Below are 20,457 nucleotides of genomic sequence, written 5' to 3' on the forward strand. Positions count from 1 at the left end.
TTAGATGAGAATATAAAAGCAGGTGCAAAATGTGGCAATAATCGAGAGGTTGACAATGGCAGTGTTGGCCTTATTAGAAGATATTGCGAATGGTCACATTCGAAATGAACGAGTGTTCCGTGATTATTACGATTTTTTGGCTCATGATGATGACTGGCTTATCAGCCGATTCAGATTTCCAAGAGCTATCCTCTTGGAACTATGTACTGAGTTGGGCCCGGGTTTGGAGAGGCAGACGGCGAGGAGTCACGCATTGCCAGTTCCAATACAAGTCCTGACTGCGCTTGGTTTTCTAGCAACAGGATCATTCCAGAGGGAATTGGCTGACCGGTCAGGAATGAGTCAGGGAGCTCTGAGCCGCGCCATTCCGCCTGTTTTAAACGGGATCATCCGCATCTCAGCCAGGTATATACGGTTTCCATATGATGCAGTAAACCAAGCAAACATCAAAGCGCAATTTGCAGCGATAGCCGGTTTTCCCAATGTAATCGGAGCGATCGACTGCACACACATTGCAATAAAGGCGCCATCTGAAGGGGAATATGAGTACGTTAATAGGAAACACTTCCATTCCTTAAACGTGCAAATAATCTGTGATGCCCAAATGCGCCTTACGAATATCGTGGCAAGGTGGCCTGGGTCAACCCATGATTCATTCGTCCTGAGAAACAGCTCGGTTGGGAATAGGTTGGAGGCTGGAAGAGTGTGTGATGGGTGGCTAATTGGTAAGCAATTTAAAACACTTTAAAGTGAATTTACTTAAATCTAGACATGTTGGGTAGCCTATGCTGTAATTGTACCTATTACTCCTAAGGAGACAGCGGTTACGCCTTACGGCCTATGGCTGTTAACCCCCCTCGCCAACCCACAGACTGTCCGAGAGCAGAGATATAATGATATCCATGCACGCACTCGGACAGTCGTGGAAAGAGCGATAGGGCAGCTGAAGAGCCGGTGGCGCTGCCTTGACCGGAGCGGGGGGATGCTGCTCCATCACCCTGAAAAGGTGTGCCGCATTGTGCAGGCATGTGGGGTTCTGCACAATGCTGCGCACAGGCACGGCGTGCCATTACGCGAGGTAATGGACCTCCCAGAAGACCCAGACCCCGGACCAAACAATGCGCAGCCCAATGTAGAGGCCATTCGAATCCGGCAGCAGTTAATAGGCAGAATATAAAAAAGGTAAACGGAGACAACATTCATTTTTTAACTAGTTCTTTTAATGTGAGACTAATTTCTTGTAAGGCCTCCGTTATTTCTTTAAGGTTCGAATTCATCTCCTGAAGGCCCTTAACGATCTCCTCCTGCGAGTCCAGCACAGCGCGAGTTAAAACCCGGCCTTTCCCACTGGCAGCAGAAGGGGGACAATGGGCAGTGGAGACGGAGACGCCGGACACGCCTGGCTGGGGGTCTTCCTCTGGCACCATCAACTGTGTGCCACTTGGTCCTTGGCTGTCTGTGATTAAAGAATATCTATATAAATTACAATCACATTAAGGAGAACAAGAGAACGCGTTTTATTGCTGGCTAAACATTAAACATGTATACGGAAATGCAGGCTAGGGCCTACTAGCAGGTATAAAAGTTCTTCAAATATATGAAAACAATTGTACCTTCCGTGGGATCCTGGGCCAAGTCGGAATCCCCTTCGGCTGGTGGGACCACGGCAAAAAGGAGCCGATCCCCCAGCACTGCGGCCACCCTCTGCTCGAATAGGGCGAGCTCCCCGACTCCGGCTCCGCTGCCCGTCTGACCCACGCTTCTCTGGTGGGCAGAGACCTTTCTTTTGACATCAACTTTTATGTCCGACCACTTTTTTTTTATATCCGCCACAGTTCGGCTTTCCGCCCCAACCTCATTAACAGATTTTGCTACGGATTCCCACGTCAGTTTTTTTGTTTTAGTGCTGATTCCGGAGGAAAGAGAGCCAAACAAGATTTTATTTCTGGCCTCTACCTCCGAAATCAGCACCTCCACCTCGCATTCGCTAAAGTTCTTCTTTCTTGCTTTATCCATTATCTCCTTTCTCCTAACGAGCGCGCTACTGCAGGCCTATTTATACTAATTAGCATATTAAATGAGGGAGGAGACTGGGCGGAGAGTCGGGCTCGTGCACGTGCGCACAATTTCAGGTTAATTGGGATGTACAAAGAGAATCTGCGTGAAATCGTGCTTACGCAAGGATTGATACATCCGGATTTATTTGTGCGCAGCAGCTTTCCAGATTTTGGCGTCCGCAAAGTTTTAGTCAGAAATCCACGCAAGTCTTTGTACATGAGGCCCCAGGTGTCCCTGAGCAAGACACCTAACCCTAACTGCTCCCGACGAGCTGTGCTGTCGGCTGTCACATGGTTGACACCGCCGTCATTGTGGGAATGTTTGTATGAACCGTTGTAAGTCACGTTGGATATAAGCATCTGCTGAATGCCCTAAATGTAAATGTGACTCATAAATGTTAAATTATTTTTATAAAACGGGTGGCTTAAATGAAGCGATCTGATTGGTCCCCAACTGTTGTATAATGAGCGTATACACACAGCTATGACACCCGTTCAATTTACAGAGTTCAGTATAGGGCTGGGCGATATGGCTGAAAACTGTATCACGATATAAGTGTTTCATATCGGTCGATATCGATAATTATTTCTAAAAAAAAAAAAAAGGACCAGGAGAAAAATATAAACGTAAACAGTTTTATTTTAAACTTAACCTTCCCCTCATTGTAGGCAGACAGGGAAAAGGAATGTCAACACAACTATAGAAAACTCAAATAAATATAAACATAAGTCTGAATGAAAATGAACATCACAATGAAAACTTAACAATTATCAATTATAAAGTGCTCAAAAACATGTGTTCCAAAAACATTTGCAGTGTTAAATGTAAACATAAGAGATGAGATCATGAGATCACTATTGCATTACTTGGTAGGTGGATTAAAGCTTATCTTCAACCTAGAACATGGAACATATGGATGTCATTGTTGTTGGGACATGGAGATATGTCCAGTATTGTCATGAACCATCATCCATGTTGTAAAGATCGCTAGTTACAGGGTATCCGTGGTGTCTTAAAAAGTATTAAAAGGTGATAAATCAATTTTGGGAAAATTAAGACCCTTAAAAAGTATTTTAAAAGTATTTTCACGACTTTACTAAGTCTTAAATTTTGAAGGTATTTTTTCCTGAATTCGCTGTCCAAGAATTTGGGTCCTAAAAACATCGTAAACGTGTAAAAATTTATTTGTTTCCTTAAAAAACAAAGACGAACCGGTACATAAAAAACGACGCTATTGTGGGTGCGTTCGTAAACTTTCTCCGAGAGCGCCAGAGTGCACTCGGAAATTCACAAAGTACGATCTGGCGCTCCCAGTGATTATTACGAACGCACCTATGAGCGAAAAAACGGAAGAGAAGGCTTGGTGAACGGTCATGGGGAAGTGCAAGTTTGCGGAGTCCTGGCTTGACATGCCAGACTTTAAAGAATGGCTGCAGCCAGTGGAGGGGAATAACAAGGAGGCATATTGTAAAATTTGCAAGAAGAGGATTAACATCGTGTCTATGGGAATTAAGGCACTAAGGTCCCACATGTCTTGTGCTAGCCACAAAGCCGCTGCTAGCCGCCGAGAGCGGCAGCTCCCCATTGCTGCTTTCTGTGCATCACCACAACCTAGTGCCGTCACACCACCACCGGCAGCCGCACCTGAACCTAACGTTACGGCTACGACCTCGGGTCACTCTGCCTCCTCATTTTCTGCCGACATCAGGGTGGCGCTGGGCGGCACGGCAACGCTGCGTGCGGAGGTGTTGTGGTGTCTCCACACAGCGGAGAAACACCACTCGCTGAACAGTAACGAAAACTTGGTTGACGTTTTCAGGGCCATGTTTCCCGATTCCGACATAGCCAAGACTTTTGCTTGTGGTAAGGACAAATCTGGTTACATTATACGATTCGGCTTAGCACCATACTTCAAGCAGGAGCTCATCAACACAATCAACAAGGCTGGCCAGTTCGTCTTAATGTTTGATGAGTCGCTCAACAAATCAACAAAAAAGAAACAGCTTGACGTCCACATTCGATTCTGGGAAGATGACCGTGTCCAATCTAGGTAACCTCTGTTTAATACTATACTATATAATCTATACACTATATTTTTTTTCAACCTGCACGCACCTGTGTGTGTGCGTGTGTTGAGGAGTGACACATTAATAAATATTTCTCTGTCTGGCTAGGTACCTTGGTTCCCAATTCTTAGGACATGGAAAGGCTGACGACCAGCTACATCACATTAAAGTAAGTTAAATTACTAGCATTAAATTTTTAATTTTTAATACTTATGGACAATCGTGTGGCTAAAGTGTAGATTAAGAGACTGGGATGTGAGTGACTCAAAACAGGTTGAGGGATTGGCTGTCTGTAAGGATAAACATGTATAAATGTGACACAGTGGTGTGATAAAGGTTCCTGTTATGTGGATCTGAGATTTGGGTGTGTTTGTGTGTATGCTTGCACGCACACATGCGTGTGTGGTTGCTGTGGGTCCTTTGATTAGCAAATTGTCTTCAATATTCTTGGGGAGTGAAGTTGGCTGACCAGGCCCAGATAACAAATTGTTTATGGCCCAAATTTGGACCAAATGTGGCTTGCCATTTTGGAAAAGCTTTGGAATGATGTACAGCCCAAATTTGGCCCAACTCTGGCATGCCAAGAAAAAAACAAATCTCAGCCAAAAGGGATTTTGGAATTCCAAAATGTTGCCAGACCTATCCCAAAGAGAGGCCAAAACCCCATAACCTTGCCAAAAACTAGCCTAAACTGATCCAAAAGGATGCCATAATTGAACCAAAGTGATGCCACAATATATTTTTAAATTATATTTATTTATTTATTTATTCATTCATTCATTCGTGTGTAAACTATGTCCTAGTATTCTAGGCTCATGTGCTATTTATGTGTTATAACTGTATGTATAAAAAATGAAACAAAAACACAATAGATTTTTTTTAATTTTTTTTTATTCTGGTGTCTCTCGCTCATCAATTCATCATTTTAAGACATTTATTTTTTTTAAACAAATTTATTCTGCCGGCCGACTGGCGCCTGGCAGCCGATTTTTCCTCCCCCCCTCCCTATCCCCTGCCCAGTAGAACCACCTTTTAATGGCATCAGCGATGCTCAGATCAGTTGCTTCAACACACAGGGTTACGTCTGACAGCATCTGAAAATGACATAACAAATAAAAGAAAAACAATTCAGCAGAAAAACTTAATCTGGTAATAATATAATAATAACAATAACAATAATAATAATAATAATAATAATTAATAAATACAATAAAATCAGTCAACATGGGTGCAGGATAATCCTTACCTGTCACAACTGCCCTGAGGTGGAGCTTTTCAAAAGGAACCTTGTCATTCAGGCCGCGCCATGAGATGGTCTTTGCCAGATCATTTTTGATGGCCTGCTTCAAAATGCGCCACACAGTTTCTTTAACTGTTGCCCCTCCTGCCAATCCAAGAGTGATGACCTAAGTACAAAAAGAAAAAAACAACAAAATTAAGAATTCAAAATAAAAGAGTCCCATTTTCCATCATCAATTCGGCATAACCATAAATTAAAAAAAAGAAAAGAAGAAAGCAGAAAGATAAGAAAGAAAACAGCTCACCAGTTTCTTACGGAGGTCTGGTTGACTTGCTAGATCCTTCTCAAGAGCGTACAGGGCAGGCTTATCATTCAAGGGAAATATGGTCATGAATCCCTGTGACAGCATTGGTGGATCTCTGCATGTCTTGGATCATTCTGATGATGTTTTTTTGCTGATCCATTAGAATTTGCTGGTTTACAAGAACTTCTTTCAGAAGAGATGAAAAATAAGAATTGTTTAGATCAAAAGGGTAGTTTTAAATTATCAAGGCATGTACAGTCATGGATGAAAATATTGGGACCCTTTTTCAAGAAACTACATGGCCCCTACAGACAATGTGGAGGTTCACAGATGTTTTGGGGTTGCTTTGCTACATCAGACACCAGAGACCTTGTCTGTGTACATGGCATTATGAAATCTAAAGACTGATAGGAGACTGAGTAGGACAATGACCTAAAACACCAAAAAGTAAAAAGTAACCAGATATGATCCTAAAGTGGCCATCAATGAGTCTATTTAAGTCCCATAAAACACCTGTGGAGAGATCTCAAGACAACAGTTGGGAGAAGGCACCCTTCAAACTTACTTCCACACATTTGGTTGCAGCCTCTCTGGTACCCATGATAGGGTGGACTGACAGGCTGGGCTGCTGCTGCTCCTGCAATGCTGCTGCTCTGCTGCTGCTCTGACCCTGCCATCATTTCATCATAACTCTCATCTATTGCCTGCCGGAGGGTTGACCCCAGGGTCATTACATGCTGAAGGTGGATGTAGAAATAAAAATATAACAATTTTAAACCTATGAACTTGGTTATTAGTGAACAATTCATGTTGTCAATTAAGCCTAAAACTGCAAATGGCTTATCTGACGTTTCATGTCAAAAAGGTTGCTGACTGCTGACCATCAATCATCCCTATTCATAAAGAGCAAATTTAAACCGGATTTTTATTTAAAACTAGAGATAAAACTATTCTGCAATTCTATACCTGAGAATTCTGAGGCTCTTCAACGGATGAGGGGACCTCAACAAACCCACTTTTTGTATGTGGCATAAGAATGAAGCGCCTGGAACTGGAGGGAGGTCTTGGGATAGCGGGGGCCTTGGGAAGAGACACAGTCTTCCTTTTTGGTGGACTGAGGTTCTCCTCATCGTCTTGGTCCCTCATATATCTATAATATCTATATCTATATCTATAACCCTATAATTTCAAATCAACATTTTTCATGATTAGAAAGAAGCAGTGAGAAGAATTATCTGTTTAATGGATAGGATAGTAGGATGGTTGTCACTGATTACTTGCTATATCCTTTTAAGAGTCTCCTGTGGCGGTTTTTAAAGGGAGAGCTCCTGCAAGACACCACTCCGCTGAAGCTAACTAAAATTGACGTTGCTGATGAGGTGAATAGGGTATCCTACAAGAATGTTGACATAGGACTGGGTGCTGAATCTGCCATCAAGGTAATTTTGATATTGTCTATTTTCTTTTCAGGGATGTATTTATGTTTTTTTGCTTTCTGTACACCAATACAACTAGTACAATTTTTACATTTTATTCTATTTGTATTATTATTAATAATAATAATTGCTGACGTGGGGAAACTTTTTTTAGACTATTAATTAAATTAAATTACTATATTAAGCTTACCTTCTTCATCATTTACATTCTATGTTTATAGTCTTTATAGTCTGTTATATTTGTCAGGCACTTCAGAGCAAGCCAGGAAGCAGGGTTGGTGAGCTTTCAGTTCTCACCTTCAGGAAAGAGTGCATGCAGGGCCTGGTTAAAATCGTTCAGAAAGTGCAGGAGAAAAGCCCCCTGAAAATTCCAGTGGTCAGGGCTATTGGACCCCAGAAGCATGCACAGAGATGCAGAGGGGTGCCTCACAAAGATGAAGACTGTAGTACGAACAATGCTGCAGGACAAGCAGTTGGCAGGAGGCGTCTCTGCTGGTAGGAAAAACATAGGGAGAGTAAAAGTTGAGAGTCCACGTTCACATCCTAAGGAATTACAGCAATTAACAAATTCAATGTTGATGTTAAATTCGGTCATAACATTTTGATAAAGACAATATGTTATTTACTATGATAAATGCTGTTATGATAAAATGCTGTTGATTTGCTCATCAGAGATTTTTCCAGGATTAACTGGGCGTGGCAGTAAAATTGTATGAGCTGACAGTAATTTAAAATACAATTTCATTACATATAATTTTCACAGGTGTCACTCATAACATTATTATCTTCAATAATTTAGTCTTAATACCCATGCCCTGGTACATAAAAGGACCAGATCCATAATTGGTGTTATGAGTGACACTGTTTGTCATATGACGTTGCCTCGGTTTAATTTGACTATGTATTGAAAATGGTGTTGGACCAGGACAAGTGGGCTAATGTGTATGATTGTTCAGGCTTATGATTACCACAATTGGTCAATTAGGTGTGAGGGCACTCTTTATTATAGATATCCCATCTTAACGTCCAATTATAGATAGTCTTTATTTTAATATATGCTTTTATGGCTTGGAAAACATTTGTCACTTAGGTACCATATGTTTTTGATTTGTTCTAAACTATGTGGATATCGTTGTCTTCCAAATAGGTTCGCATCAATCCACCTGAACCAAAAAACTAACATTCAAAAACATTGCAATCATTTGATCATGTAATTGATTCATTAATTGTAATCTCTGTATTTTTATTTTTTTCAGGTTGGCCGATCGCCTCCCCACTCCCCTCTCCTCTCCACTCCCCCCCCTCCCCCCTCTCCAGCAGCTGTTTGCGAAGCAACCCTGCTTTTCCTGCAGTGGATACCGCCAACCCTGCTTTTCCTATACCACAGTGGATACTGCCAGCACTGCTCTGTCTTCTTAAGTGGATGAATCCAACACTTCTCACACCTTGCAGTGGTTTGTGATTTGACACTGCTTTTCCTGTCAAGCTGCGGATACTGCCAACGCAGCTCTCTTTCTGTCTGGTGTTTAACACCGTTCTCCTTTCCTAAAGGGCCAACGAGGTCAACACTTTGTTTCCAGCAGTTTCCTGCGTCTCTTCTACCAGTGGACTTCCCACTTTTTTTTCCTATCCCGCAGTGGAAACACTGTTCTTAAAAAGCCTTTCTCTCTCGCAGCGCCATTGCCCTGCCCCATACACTCAATAATACCATACTATACTATCACTATACTACTATACTATACTACTATATTACTACTACTATTACTCAGTGGCGTTTCTACATGTAAAAAACAGGTGGGGCTAGGCTAATATATATATATTCTTTTTTTTAATGACCGTGACGTCACCCGTTTGTTTTCACAGTCGTGGCAATCTTTGTAGAGGTTGACTCTGCCTGCTCCTAGCTATCCTGCACAACACAGGACTGTATGTAAAAATCTAGTTCAACATCTGACCTGTGGAGGACAGCAATACGCTAAACAGCGTCTAAACTGCCGGAATCTTACAACAAAAATGGTAGACCCCTTCACTTTTATAAAAGTGTTGCTACTGGCTTTGCAGGCATACAGACATCCATCCAAACACTATTGATCCATTTATTTGTATTCTGTATTGCGTACTTCAAACTTATTGTGACTGATTTAGTGCTGACATGTTTCAAGATATTGGAGCTGCAGTCTCATAAGCATATTAAAAAGTAGTTTCCCTTCTTATCCAGCAGAGGGCGTTTTTCTATCAGTTTGAACTATTGTATACCCTCTTGACCCATCAATAAACCAAGCTAATGTGGAGGGGGTATTAGAATATATTCAAACAAATTACGGGGCATTTGAAATTTGTTTGAAATTCATTTTTGGAAAACGTTACAGCCCTAATATATTACAAATAAAAATGGTAATTTTCATAAAAAAGCTAAAGTATTTAAAAATAGAGATTGAGCTTCCTTCATTGGTCTTACTTATGTGTCAGTGTCCCACCATGCTGTTTGTAGCCCTGGCTTGGTGTTTCCCATTCTCTATTCAGCTCCACCCACAAGGACCTGTGGAAAGATAAATAGGACAGCAGGCAGGTACTGGGGCCATCACAACCATTACAAATAAAAATATACTTTAACACTATTCCGTATGCTGGGCTTTTTGTTTTTGAACTGTTCTCCATGTATCAGATATATATTTAATTAATAAAGTACATTAGTGCAGCTTTTAATCTTTTATTGCTGACATCAAAACATTGCAATAATGAAAGTATAGTTTTTAAAAGTTTTTAAACTTTAAAATAAGCTTACGTAAACCTCAGAATAAAATGATACTAGTGCAAACAGCTGTAAGAGCTACTATAAGAACCCAATATCATTTTACCATGGAGTACACCTCCCATAGGCCTAGGCAGTGTCCTGGAGGAGAAATCAAAGATAATAGCTGTGAAAGAAAAGAATCAGAATGGCCTGGCTTGGTTTAAAGCCCACTCACCACGACAAGGTGCAGGCCAGGAGTGGGAACATATAAGACGGGACGGGACAAACAAACAGACTGAGGCTTTGAAAATTGACAAGAACAACACTTAACTGGAAGAAATAAGATGATCATGCAGATAATATTATAAAATGAACATTTTTTAGTTTTTTTTGTTTTATATATTTTTTTGTTTTTTTGTTTTTTTTGTTAAGAACATGTAGAACCCTTTAAGTGAACCCGGGAGGATGCATATTATGTACTTAGGAGTTGGTATGCTTGTCGAGTGCTTCTTTAGATACTTAGGTCCCGTACAAGCAGGCTCTAAGTACATTTTCTGGACAGTTCGGCCCCGTTCATCTGGATCTGGATTTTGCTGATGATTTGGCACTACTTGCACACACCCACCAACAGATGCAGGACAAGTCACACAAGCTAGAGATAACTGCTGCAAAAACCAAAGTAATGTGAATCAACAACAAGAACAACACACCAATAACCATGGATCAAAACCAACACCATCTCAAATGCCAACCTGTGGGAACTCAATAGAACCAATAGAGACCCAAATCAGGAGGAGAAAATGGAAATGGATAGGCCACCCTCTCAGAAGAAAAAACAAATCAATTACAAAGCAGGCCCTAACATGGAACCCACAAGGCAAGAGAAAGAGGGGAAGACCTAGAGCTACCTGGAGAAGAATCACAGAACAGGTGATGAAGACGGAAGGGCTGACATGGCAACAACTAGATCGGAAGGCACAAGACCGAAGAGGATGGAGGGGTTTCATCGATGGCCTATGTTCCCTAGGGAACTTAAAGGCCTAACTAACTAACTGGGCCCCGTTCATGCGGGCTCCAACTGAAATTATCCTGGGAGTGGGTCCTGCATTGAGAGAACTGGTGGTCAGGTTGGAGGTTTGAGCCCTCTGCCCTAGTGGGTTGATTCACCATAATAATCCTCACCAAAAGCGCTTATTTGAAGAGAAAGGCAGCACGGCGGTCCTTCTTCTGGGAAAACTTTTCGATGACTTTGGGAATGAAGTCCTGTAGCTGCTGGATCAGCTGGCTTTCAATTGAGAGCATGGCCAATGCGTTGAGCCGTGGCTGTCCCATGGTGTTGCGGGTGAAGGTTTTTATCCTCTTTAACGTGGAAAAATTCCTCTCTGACTCGGCTGTCGTCATTGGTGTTGTTGCAATGATTTTCAGCAGAATAACGGTCTCAGCAAAAGCCTCCTCTAGGTTGTTCTCATAAATGGATTTTAACAGTGACAGGGCCGTCTTACCTGTGTGAAGCTCACTGTGGCGGTACAGAGTGATCAGCTCAGACTTCAACTTTTCTTTGTTATCCAAAGGCCACAGTTTCACAGCACAATCCAGCTATGATGTAGGGAATGACAGCACAAACTGGGGGAAGAATGAGCTGTCAACCAACTTTGCAGCAATCAAGTGGTCACTCTGTGAAAACCGCTGTTCTACCTGAGAGATGACTGTGTCACAGGCCTCCTTCATCACCTGCGCTGTGTTGGTACCTCGTCTGCCTGGCTCGTCTGTTCCATCATGAGAGGTGGCAGCCAAATGATCAGCTTGCTGCCGCATTTTCTGGACATTTTCCTTGAAATGGGCCAGTGCGCTGTTAATGCATGGGGCATCAATGCTACGTTTTTGCAGAGTGTTGTATAAGACATCCACTTCTGGCATGAGCAGTGAAAAAAATTCCAGCAGCTGCAGAAAGGCTCTGTCCCGGAGTTTCTTTGACAGGCCGTATGCCTCACTTATGGTGATCTCATCCCATCCTGGTTGTGTGCGAATGGCCTCCATACACTGGAGCAGTGCTGCACGGGTCTCCCAAACGGCATTCACAGTCCGACTTTTAAAATTCCATCGGACAGCTGGTGGCCTAGGGATGCGTCTGTGTGTTGCCTCTAAAAGAGCTGCAACACGTTTTGGAGCACCGGAGAAAAACGTGGCAAAAGCAGTCAGATCGGCAAAAAACACCTTTAGGATGCTGATCCTAGCTGAACACAGTTGCTGCAACGTCAGGTTCAGTTGGTGGGCGTAGCAGTGAACAAACTGAGCATTTGCGTAGGTCTCCTTCATCAGTGTCTGCACTCCACGCACATTTCCGCTCATTATGGCCGCACCATCGTAAGTCTGAACGATAAGCTTTTCTCTGAGCTTCAGTGGCTCCAGAACAACCTTGATGCTATTGCAAAGGCTGACACCAGTTTTGTCCTTAACTTCCACAAACTCTAAAAACCTCTCTGTCACTGTGTTACACGGCAAAATGTATCGCAGCACAACCACCATCTGTGATTTACAGGAGACATCCGTTGTCTCGTCGGCCTGTACAGCAACAAATGACGTCTCGTCAACTTGTTTGGCTATCTCGTCCCTGTACACTTCATACATGCAGTCTAATAGATCATTCTGTATGGTGCTTGATGTCCCTTTGAATACGGGGTGAGCGCCATAGTGCCGCTGAAGCCTAGCGTCGCCCTCACACATCGTCTCAAAAATACAACGGAATATCCCCGGACTCAGAGAGTCCGCCGATTCGTCGTGACCCCGCAGTGCTGTCTCACATTTCCCACACAGTTTAATACAAGTGATGATCCGACGGAGTACATACCTGTTTACCTCCACTTGCCTGTTATGCTCATCAATGCCACGCCGGTAAGCACTGTCAATCTGGACAGCGACGTTCACCCGTCCAAAAAGTCCCAATTTCATCGCATTATCCAGATGACAATTGCTGCTCTCATGTTTGGTTATCCTCTCAGATAGGTGTTTTAAATCCTTGTATCCCATCCTCGACCAAGTAACATCTCCACCACTGCCACCAAACAGCAAACAAGGAAAGCAGAAGAGTGCCTTCTTCTGAATGCTAGCCGTTAGCCATTTCTTTTTGGAAAACCACTCCACATTAAAAGCACAGATGTTTTTTCCAGCGGTTTGGCGAATGCCAAGATCCCTCGGATGGTGGGGACCAAGACGTTTTACTTCTAATTTTTCCTCCAGACTAAGGGTCTCAAATCTGTGCTCCAATAGATGATCGACCTCATTCATGTTTTCGACTCGTTTTCGTTTGTGTGCCTCCGACATGTTTGTTAGCAAATATCCTTCTCCTTCTCTTTTTTTATTTCTCTTGAGTCTATGTCTTATGCTACTTTTGGCGCGGGCGCGGGAACGTGCGTTGAGGTCGAGACGAGGTCACTCGAGGTCGAGACGAGGTCACTCGAGGTCGAGACGACGTCACTCGCGCGCGTGTCTCAGCACGCGCGCGCGCCACACACTACGGCCAATGAACTGTGAAAAAGGAAACTGTAGTGGAACGAACCATATATGTCCATGGCGGTGCCGGTGGGGCTAGCCCCACCAGGAAGTAAAATAATCTCCGTCCACTTCAACAGAGAAACACTCTGAGCATGCGCATTTCAAATTTTCAAGCCCAATACACATTACATTGGGCTGGTGGGGCTAGAGCCCCTCTTGCCCCACCGGATGAACTCAGCCGGAAGAAGCAAGCTAGGGTCGACTAAAAATGAACTAAAAGCGCCAAACTTATTATTTTACAGTACTTTCTGGGGAGATTTTTTTATTTTATATATATATATATATTATTTTTTTATATAATATATTTATTATATTTTAATTTTAATTTTTTTTTTTTTTCTTGTGAGAGTAGTATATTCCTACTATATTCCTACTACTATAATATACTACTATACTATACTACTATATTACTACTATATATATATATATATATATATATATATTCCTACTACTATAATATACTACTATACTATACTACTATATTACTACTACTATATATATATATATATATATATATATATATTCCTACTACTATAATATACTATATACTATACTACTATATTACTACTACTTTATATATATATATATATTCCTACTACTATAATATACTATATACTATACTACTATATTACTTATATTACAGAGGTCAAAGTGATGTGCCATGTGTGCCAGAGGTATCCTACGCAGACGTTGTAAAGAGGGGACGTCCAAGCGATGCTTCGTGTGTACCAGGTCCTTCTCGGGCAGACTGTAGAACTCGGATATCAGCCTTCTGTAACAGCTGTCTGTGCATCCCGCAGCCAGGCTTCTCATAAATATGGAGAATACAGAAATAAGCAGTGTACCTGTAACTCACTAACATTTCTTGCATTCCTTTATGAGAATGAAAACATCACCAGAGCAGACCTTGACCTTGTTTTGGATAAGGGTAATGTGATGTACAAAGAGGCCAGGAAAAGGTTTCCTAAAAGTATCCATTTGACTAGCGATGAGCTCCCTGATGAAGCTCCTGCACGCAGGTACATACCTTGTGTTGACATGACGCAGCTTTCCAGATATGGCTCATTTGGAGAACCTCTACCTGGAGCTGTAGATAGCTTTCTGGATCTAGAGGCAGGACTAAGCTGCTTGTTATCAGATGTACAGTATGCACTGCTGTTGATGAGACAGTTATGTATTGCCGTTTTCAGGACCAGGTCAGGCAGATATGGTTTCTTTGATCCACACTCCAGAACAGCCAAAGGTTTGCCCCGACCCCTGGATTCACACGCTCCTGGTACTGTGGTCATGCTGTCATTCACACATCTCAGTCAAATGATTGACAGGCTCATAACGTATCACAAGATATTGGGCACAAAGTCGTCCTGTAACTATGAGTTGAAGCCTGTGGAGTTTTACAATGTGAACACAGCCAACCTTAATGATGCTACCCAAGACGCAGAGAGCCGGCCTACAACTCGCACTGCTGCTGTATCGACCGCTCTGTTGGGTGATGATGGTGCCCTTCAAAATGAGACGGGAATGAGTGCTCCAAAGACAAACACTGTTGTCACCGATGTCTCCGATAAGATTGGGCGTAAGGTAACCACTGATATGGAAACCAAATCAGAACCATCAAGGATGAATTCTGTCACATCACATGATGGTCCTCAAACTGGGTCAAAGTCAACTGCAGCAAGGACAAACAGTGATGCCATTGATTTCCCAGATAACATATTACAGGGAATGTCCATCACTTCTATGTCATCTGGGGAACAACAAGAGGTTCATGTCATATGCCCTTATACCCAAACGGAACCATCAAGTGAATTTAATTTGATATCGGTCCATCACATGCATCAAACTTATCTGCTCCATTGATAAATACTGTTGCCAGTGATAATGTCTTCGATGTCTTAGATAATGTCTTAGATCTCCAGGAAACTGTCAAAACTAAATAAACAGCAAAGGAGAAAATTTAAGAGGAGACTATTGCTCTCTGAAAATGAATCAAAGAAAAAATCTTACTCAAAGAGGAAACATTCCAATGAAGAAATTGGACAAAGAAAACGAGACTACGCTACTAACCACTATCGAACCAATTCGGAATTACGACAAAAGAAAAAAAGATATGTAACAACCAAATACAGAGAAAATGTTGACTTCAGGCAGAGGCAGAAACTGAATATGGACAACTGTTACAGAAACAATGCTGAACATAAACAGAAAAGACAACAGTATATTACCAACAGATACAAGGACAATGTAGAATTCAGGCAGAGGCAGCGATCTTATATCACTCAGCGTTATGCACATGACCAAGCATTCAGAGTCAGACACAGGCAACTAATGAGACAATGTATGCGAGACAGGTATAAGAACAATCTTGCATTTAGGATAATTCATAACATGAGATGTGCAATGAAAATAAAAAGGAAATACAGATTGCTAAATAGATAAACACTTGAGACTGACAGAGAGGGTGACAACTCTTTGGTCAAAGAAGTCTGCCATAAGGCATTATTTCCAAACCAAGTGAAACCCTGCACAAGGTCGAATTATGTCAAAAATCCAGACGTGGTGGCAGCATGCCTGACAGGAAAGTATGTTCATGTCTGTGATGATGACTGCAGAAATGAACAACGCTGCATGGTGCCCGATGAGAGAAGGAGAGAGTGGATATGTCATACGTGCCATGGTCATCTTAAAGATGGAGCCCTGCCGACCCTCGCTGTAGAAAACAACTTTGAGCTAGTTGACATTCCACCTGAGCTGTCTGATCTCAACATACTGGAGAGACATCTCATCGCCAAGTGCATAACGTTTGCCAAATTTATTCCTCTTCCAAAAGGGCGACAGAGAGCAATACAGGGTAACGTAGTATGTGTCCCGTCTGAGGTACAGGAAACAGTCAATGCTCTACCCGGACTGAGAAGTGAGTCTCAAGTCATGAGAGTGAAACTGAAGAGACGATTGTGTTACAGAGGTCATCAGCTGTTCCAGACTGTAAGCTGGTCTAAAGTAGTGCAGGCGCTGCATAAACTCAAACTCATTCACCCACAATATAATGACATAACTATCAGAGATGAGGCTGAGTTATGTGACCCAACACATCCTGAGGGTGACGATGATGACGATAACATGGAGAATGACGACTTTGATGCAGATGATTTGATGGGAATTGAAAGGTCTGAGAGTAAAATGGTTTGGCACACGTCACTATGCTTGGGCTCAAGATGGATGATGAAACAGCTGGCAGGAATTACCGTAACAGAGCATCAGGAGGACATGATGACCTAGTGTACATCGAGAGAGTAGAGGATAACCTGAAACAAAAAGGAGTGGTACGCAGACAGTTTCCTATTAGGCTTGCCTTTGCTTGTACAATACATAAGGTTCAAGGTATGACGAGGACATCGGCTGTAGTCTCACTAAAACATATTTTTGAACCTGGCATGGCCTATGTAGCTGTCAGCAGAGTGACCTCTCTCAGTGGACTGCACATGCTGGATTTGGATGAGAGTAAAATATATTCCAACCCACAAATCACTGCAGCCCTAGACACCATGAGACAAGTCAGCTTGGACGACACAATGCCTCTTCTTCATATCCACCAAACATTGAACAGACAGAACACTCTAACCATTGTTCACCATAACACTGAAGGATTGCCGTCTCATGTCAAGGACATTAAGAGCCACCATGAACTGTGTCTTGCAGACGTACTGTGCCTCACGGAAACGCACCTACGCTGCTCCTTGGTCGCAGAGTCTCCTTTTAGAGGGCTACACTATGTTCAAACGTAACAGACAGCTGTCCTACACAAATGTTCCACAGATGGCCGACAGAGGTGGTGGCGGAGTGGCTGTTTATGTGAAAAACCACATTCAAGTGCAGGAAATACAGTACGTATATAATGTAACTGATCTTGAGTTCTTGGCTTTGAAGGTTGAAGCCCCAGTGAGTGCATTGATTGCCACTGTATACAGACCTCCAGACTACAGTGTGAGATCATTCTTGTTGAACCTGGGAAGCCTTTTGGACTCATTGGAGATCATGGATTGTCACCCCATCATTGTCTCTGGCGACTTCAATGAGAATCTCTCCTCTCCCACAAGTAAGCCAATACTCGAGTTGTTTCAGTCCAGGGGATACGCACAACTCATCACTGCTGCAACCACAGAGAAGAACACACTGCTGGACCTCATTTTCATCTCTCGACCACAGCAATGTCTCCACCTATTACAGCTATCACAACCCTGTGTACTGTGCTATATCCTCAAACTAAAGACTAAAGGTTAAGGGTGAACACAATAGAATAGTTATGGTTAAGTGGGAAAATACGTTTTACTATATATATATATATATATATATATATATTAAGGCTGTCAAAGTTAACGCGTTATTAACGAGTTAACGCAACATGCTTTTAACGGCACAAATTTTTTTTAACGCACGACTAACGCTGTTACATTTGGACCTCGGGCCACTCCGTAGCTCGGGATATCAGAAAGCAATGCACACGAGGTCGATGCCGCCAACAAACTACAACCCCGTGAGCAGTAATGGATAAAAAATCTATTTTGAATGGCAAGTTCAGCTACAAAGTCTTGCCAGATGGCTCTCTTGACAGGACAAAAGTTATTTGTATTTATTGTCTCAGTGAATTTACTTACCACCAGAGTACGACTAGTCTCAAATACCATTTGTCAGCCAAGCACACAGCGGATGCAGAGAGCCCGGTGCCCCCTCGCATGAAGCAAACCACACTGGATCATTTGAAAGGAAAACAGTTGGACAACTCTACAAGCCGCAAACTTACAAAAGCAGTCGCCAAATGGGTGGCTACAGCGTGCAGGCCGATAAGTATTGTGGAGGACGACGGTCTGCGTGAAATAATACGCATTGCATCCAACGACTGGACATATGAATTACCTTGTCGAGCCACTACTACCAAGAACATCCTGTATGATGACGAGAGAGCCAAGGTGGCGGCGGCGTTGGGGCAGACAAGCACAGTTGCGCTGACCGGAGACTACTGGACCTCACTAAGTAATCAGAGTTACCTCGGGGTCACAGCGCATTATTCTGACAATCAGTGGGGACTTCAGTCACGTGCGTTGTGTGTTATGAAAACAGAGGAGAGGCACTTCGCCAGCACGTGCGCAGAGCACTTCATGCACGTAGCCCGAGAATGGAACATTGAGGATAAAGTCAGCACGCTGACCACCGACAGTGCACGGAACATGATTGCAGCGTCCAAGGAACTCCCGTTTGAGCACATGCCCTGCACAGCACATCTCCTCCAACGAGCCATCACAGTGTCTCTACAACACAGCCCATTTGATAATGCATTGGCAAAATGCAGAAAGGTAGTGGGCCATTTCAAGCACAGTGCACCAAATTCAGCAGAGCTTGAGCAGCAGCAAGTTGCAAAGGGAAAAACTAAAGAGGTGCTTACACCAGACGTTTCAACTAGATGGAACAGCACCCTGGAGATGATCAGGCGTATTCTGAAAAATCAAGAACCACTGAGAGATACCCTGGCCCTCCATGCAACCAAGGTCACAATGCCAACAGCAGCTGAGCTGGATAAACTGCAGAAGTTGGAGGCAGTGCTGGAACCCTGCAGGTGAATTACTGATACTCTCATTGATACTGTCATTGTTTCTGACTGTGTGTGTGTGTGTGTGTGTGTGTGTGTGTGTGTCTTTAGCCCTTGTGTGGGTGAATGTAACAAGTTCCTTTTTCTTTCCACTATTATTGCAGGTACATAACAGAACTTCTCGGAGGAGAGAAGTTTCTATCCTGTTCAGTGGTGCTGCCAGCCTTATGCCATCTGTCACGAGTCATGGAGGTCTCTGAGGATGACCCAGCTTACATGGTTAAATTCAAGGAGACCTTCACAGCAGACTTGGAGCAACGCAAGGACAAAACAAACATGACATGGCTGAGGATTGCCACAGCTCTAGACCCTAGGTTTAAGGACTTAAAGTGTCTGAGCAAACCTGACAGGGCTGAGGTGTGGCGTTTGATCACTGCCTTGCTCAGGACGGAGAGGTCTGCACAGCAAGAACAGCCAGCGGCATCTGGGCCACCTAAGAAAAGATGAGCTCTCCTGCTTGTTCCAGTGTCTTCATCTGATGAAGAGGAGGACTGCCTTGAGAGCTGTGTGGAGCGCTGCAAGGCGGAGCCCCTATTGACACCGAGGACCGTCCGCAGCAGCGGTGGTCCAACCATGAAGGGCACACAGCATGACGGCCCGCCTCGCACGCAAATACCTGGCAACCCCTGCCACCTCGGTGCCATGGAGAGGTTTCACTGTCTGGGCTGTGAAGGAGAAGAGAGCCGCCCTGGCTTCTGAACATGTCAACAGGCTGCTTGAACAACTGGCTCAGTGGAAAGAAATACCTTGATATTCATCTGGTCAGATGGAGGCTGATGTTAAAAGAGAGGAGATGGAGGTTGGGTTGTTCAGCCTCTGCTGAATATAATAACATATATAATAACAGAACAGCTGTTTATAGGCTATAGGCTGACTGCACTATCATTTGAGTCATGTTCTGTAACACTGTTTCATGCACACTTTATTTATTTTAAATTATTATTTTCTTTAAGTTATTTTGTGCATCACCCTGTTTGTTTTGAATTTGATGCAAATTGAAATGCAATGCATTGAGGGGCATTGTTTTGTGTTAAATGGCTACTTAAACAAACATGGGGATGAATAGATCAAATGTGAAGTTCAACACACTACTGTGTTAGTAAACATTACTATTCAGTTTGCATATGTTAGTTACTTGAACTGAGACTTTCTCATTGTAGCAATAAATAAACATGCTTTTTTTGCATAAAGCAAGCATTTGTCTATTCTCATGTTGAAAAGAGTATTAAGAGTAATACTTGCACAAAGCAAGCCGATCCACTTTTCCATGTTGAAGAGTATTAAGATGAGAAAAAATAATGGGACAAAAAGAAATCAAGGGACATTTAGCATAGATAAAAATGTGTGATTAATTGCGATTATTCGCAAGTTAACTATGACATTAATGCGATTAATCGCGATTAAATATTTTAATCGTTTGACA

At 42.8% G+C, this 20,457-nt stretch overlaps 1 protein-coding gene and 1 pseudogene across 2 annotated transcripts; one reads left to right on the forward strand and one right to left on the reverse strand.

Annotated features, from left to right (window-relative positions):
- Positions 1-11,029: 11,029 nt before the first annotated feature.
- LOC311360195 (zinc finger MYM-type protein 1-like) lies at positions 11,030-12,865 on the reverse strand (annotated as a pseudogene). Its single transcript has one exon. The product of its transcript is annotated as a zinc finger MYM-type protein 1-like (transcript).
- Positions 12,866-16,590: 3,725 nt separating this feature from the next.
- LOC311360196 (E3 SUMO-protein ligase ZBED1-like) lies at positions 16,591-19,733 on the forward strand (the record flags this gene model as incomplete). Its single annotated transcript, XM_084480281.1, has 6 exons — positions 16,591-16,713; positions 17,090-17,274; positions 17,359-17,486; positions 18,083-19,001; positions 19,139-19,398; positions 19,501-19,733. 6 exons carry the CDS (start codon positions 16,591-16,593, stop codon positions 19,731-19,733), a joined length of 1,848 nt encoding a protein of 615 aa, XP_084336407.1.
- Positions 19,734-20,457: the final 724 nt, after the last annotated feature.

Source organism: Micromesistius poutassou (genome assembly GCF_964030765.1).
Source record: "Micromesistius poutassou genome assembly, chromosome: 15".
In the NCBI taxonomy this organism is placed as follows: domain Eukaryota; kingdom Metazoa; phylum Chordata; class Actinopteri; order Gadiformes; family Gadidae; genus Micromesistius; species Micromesistius poutassou.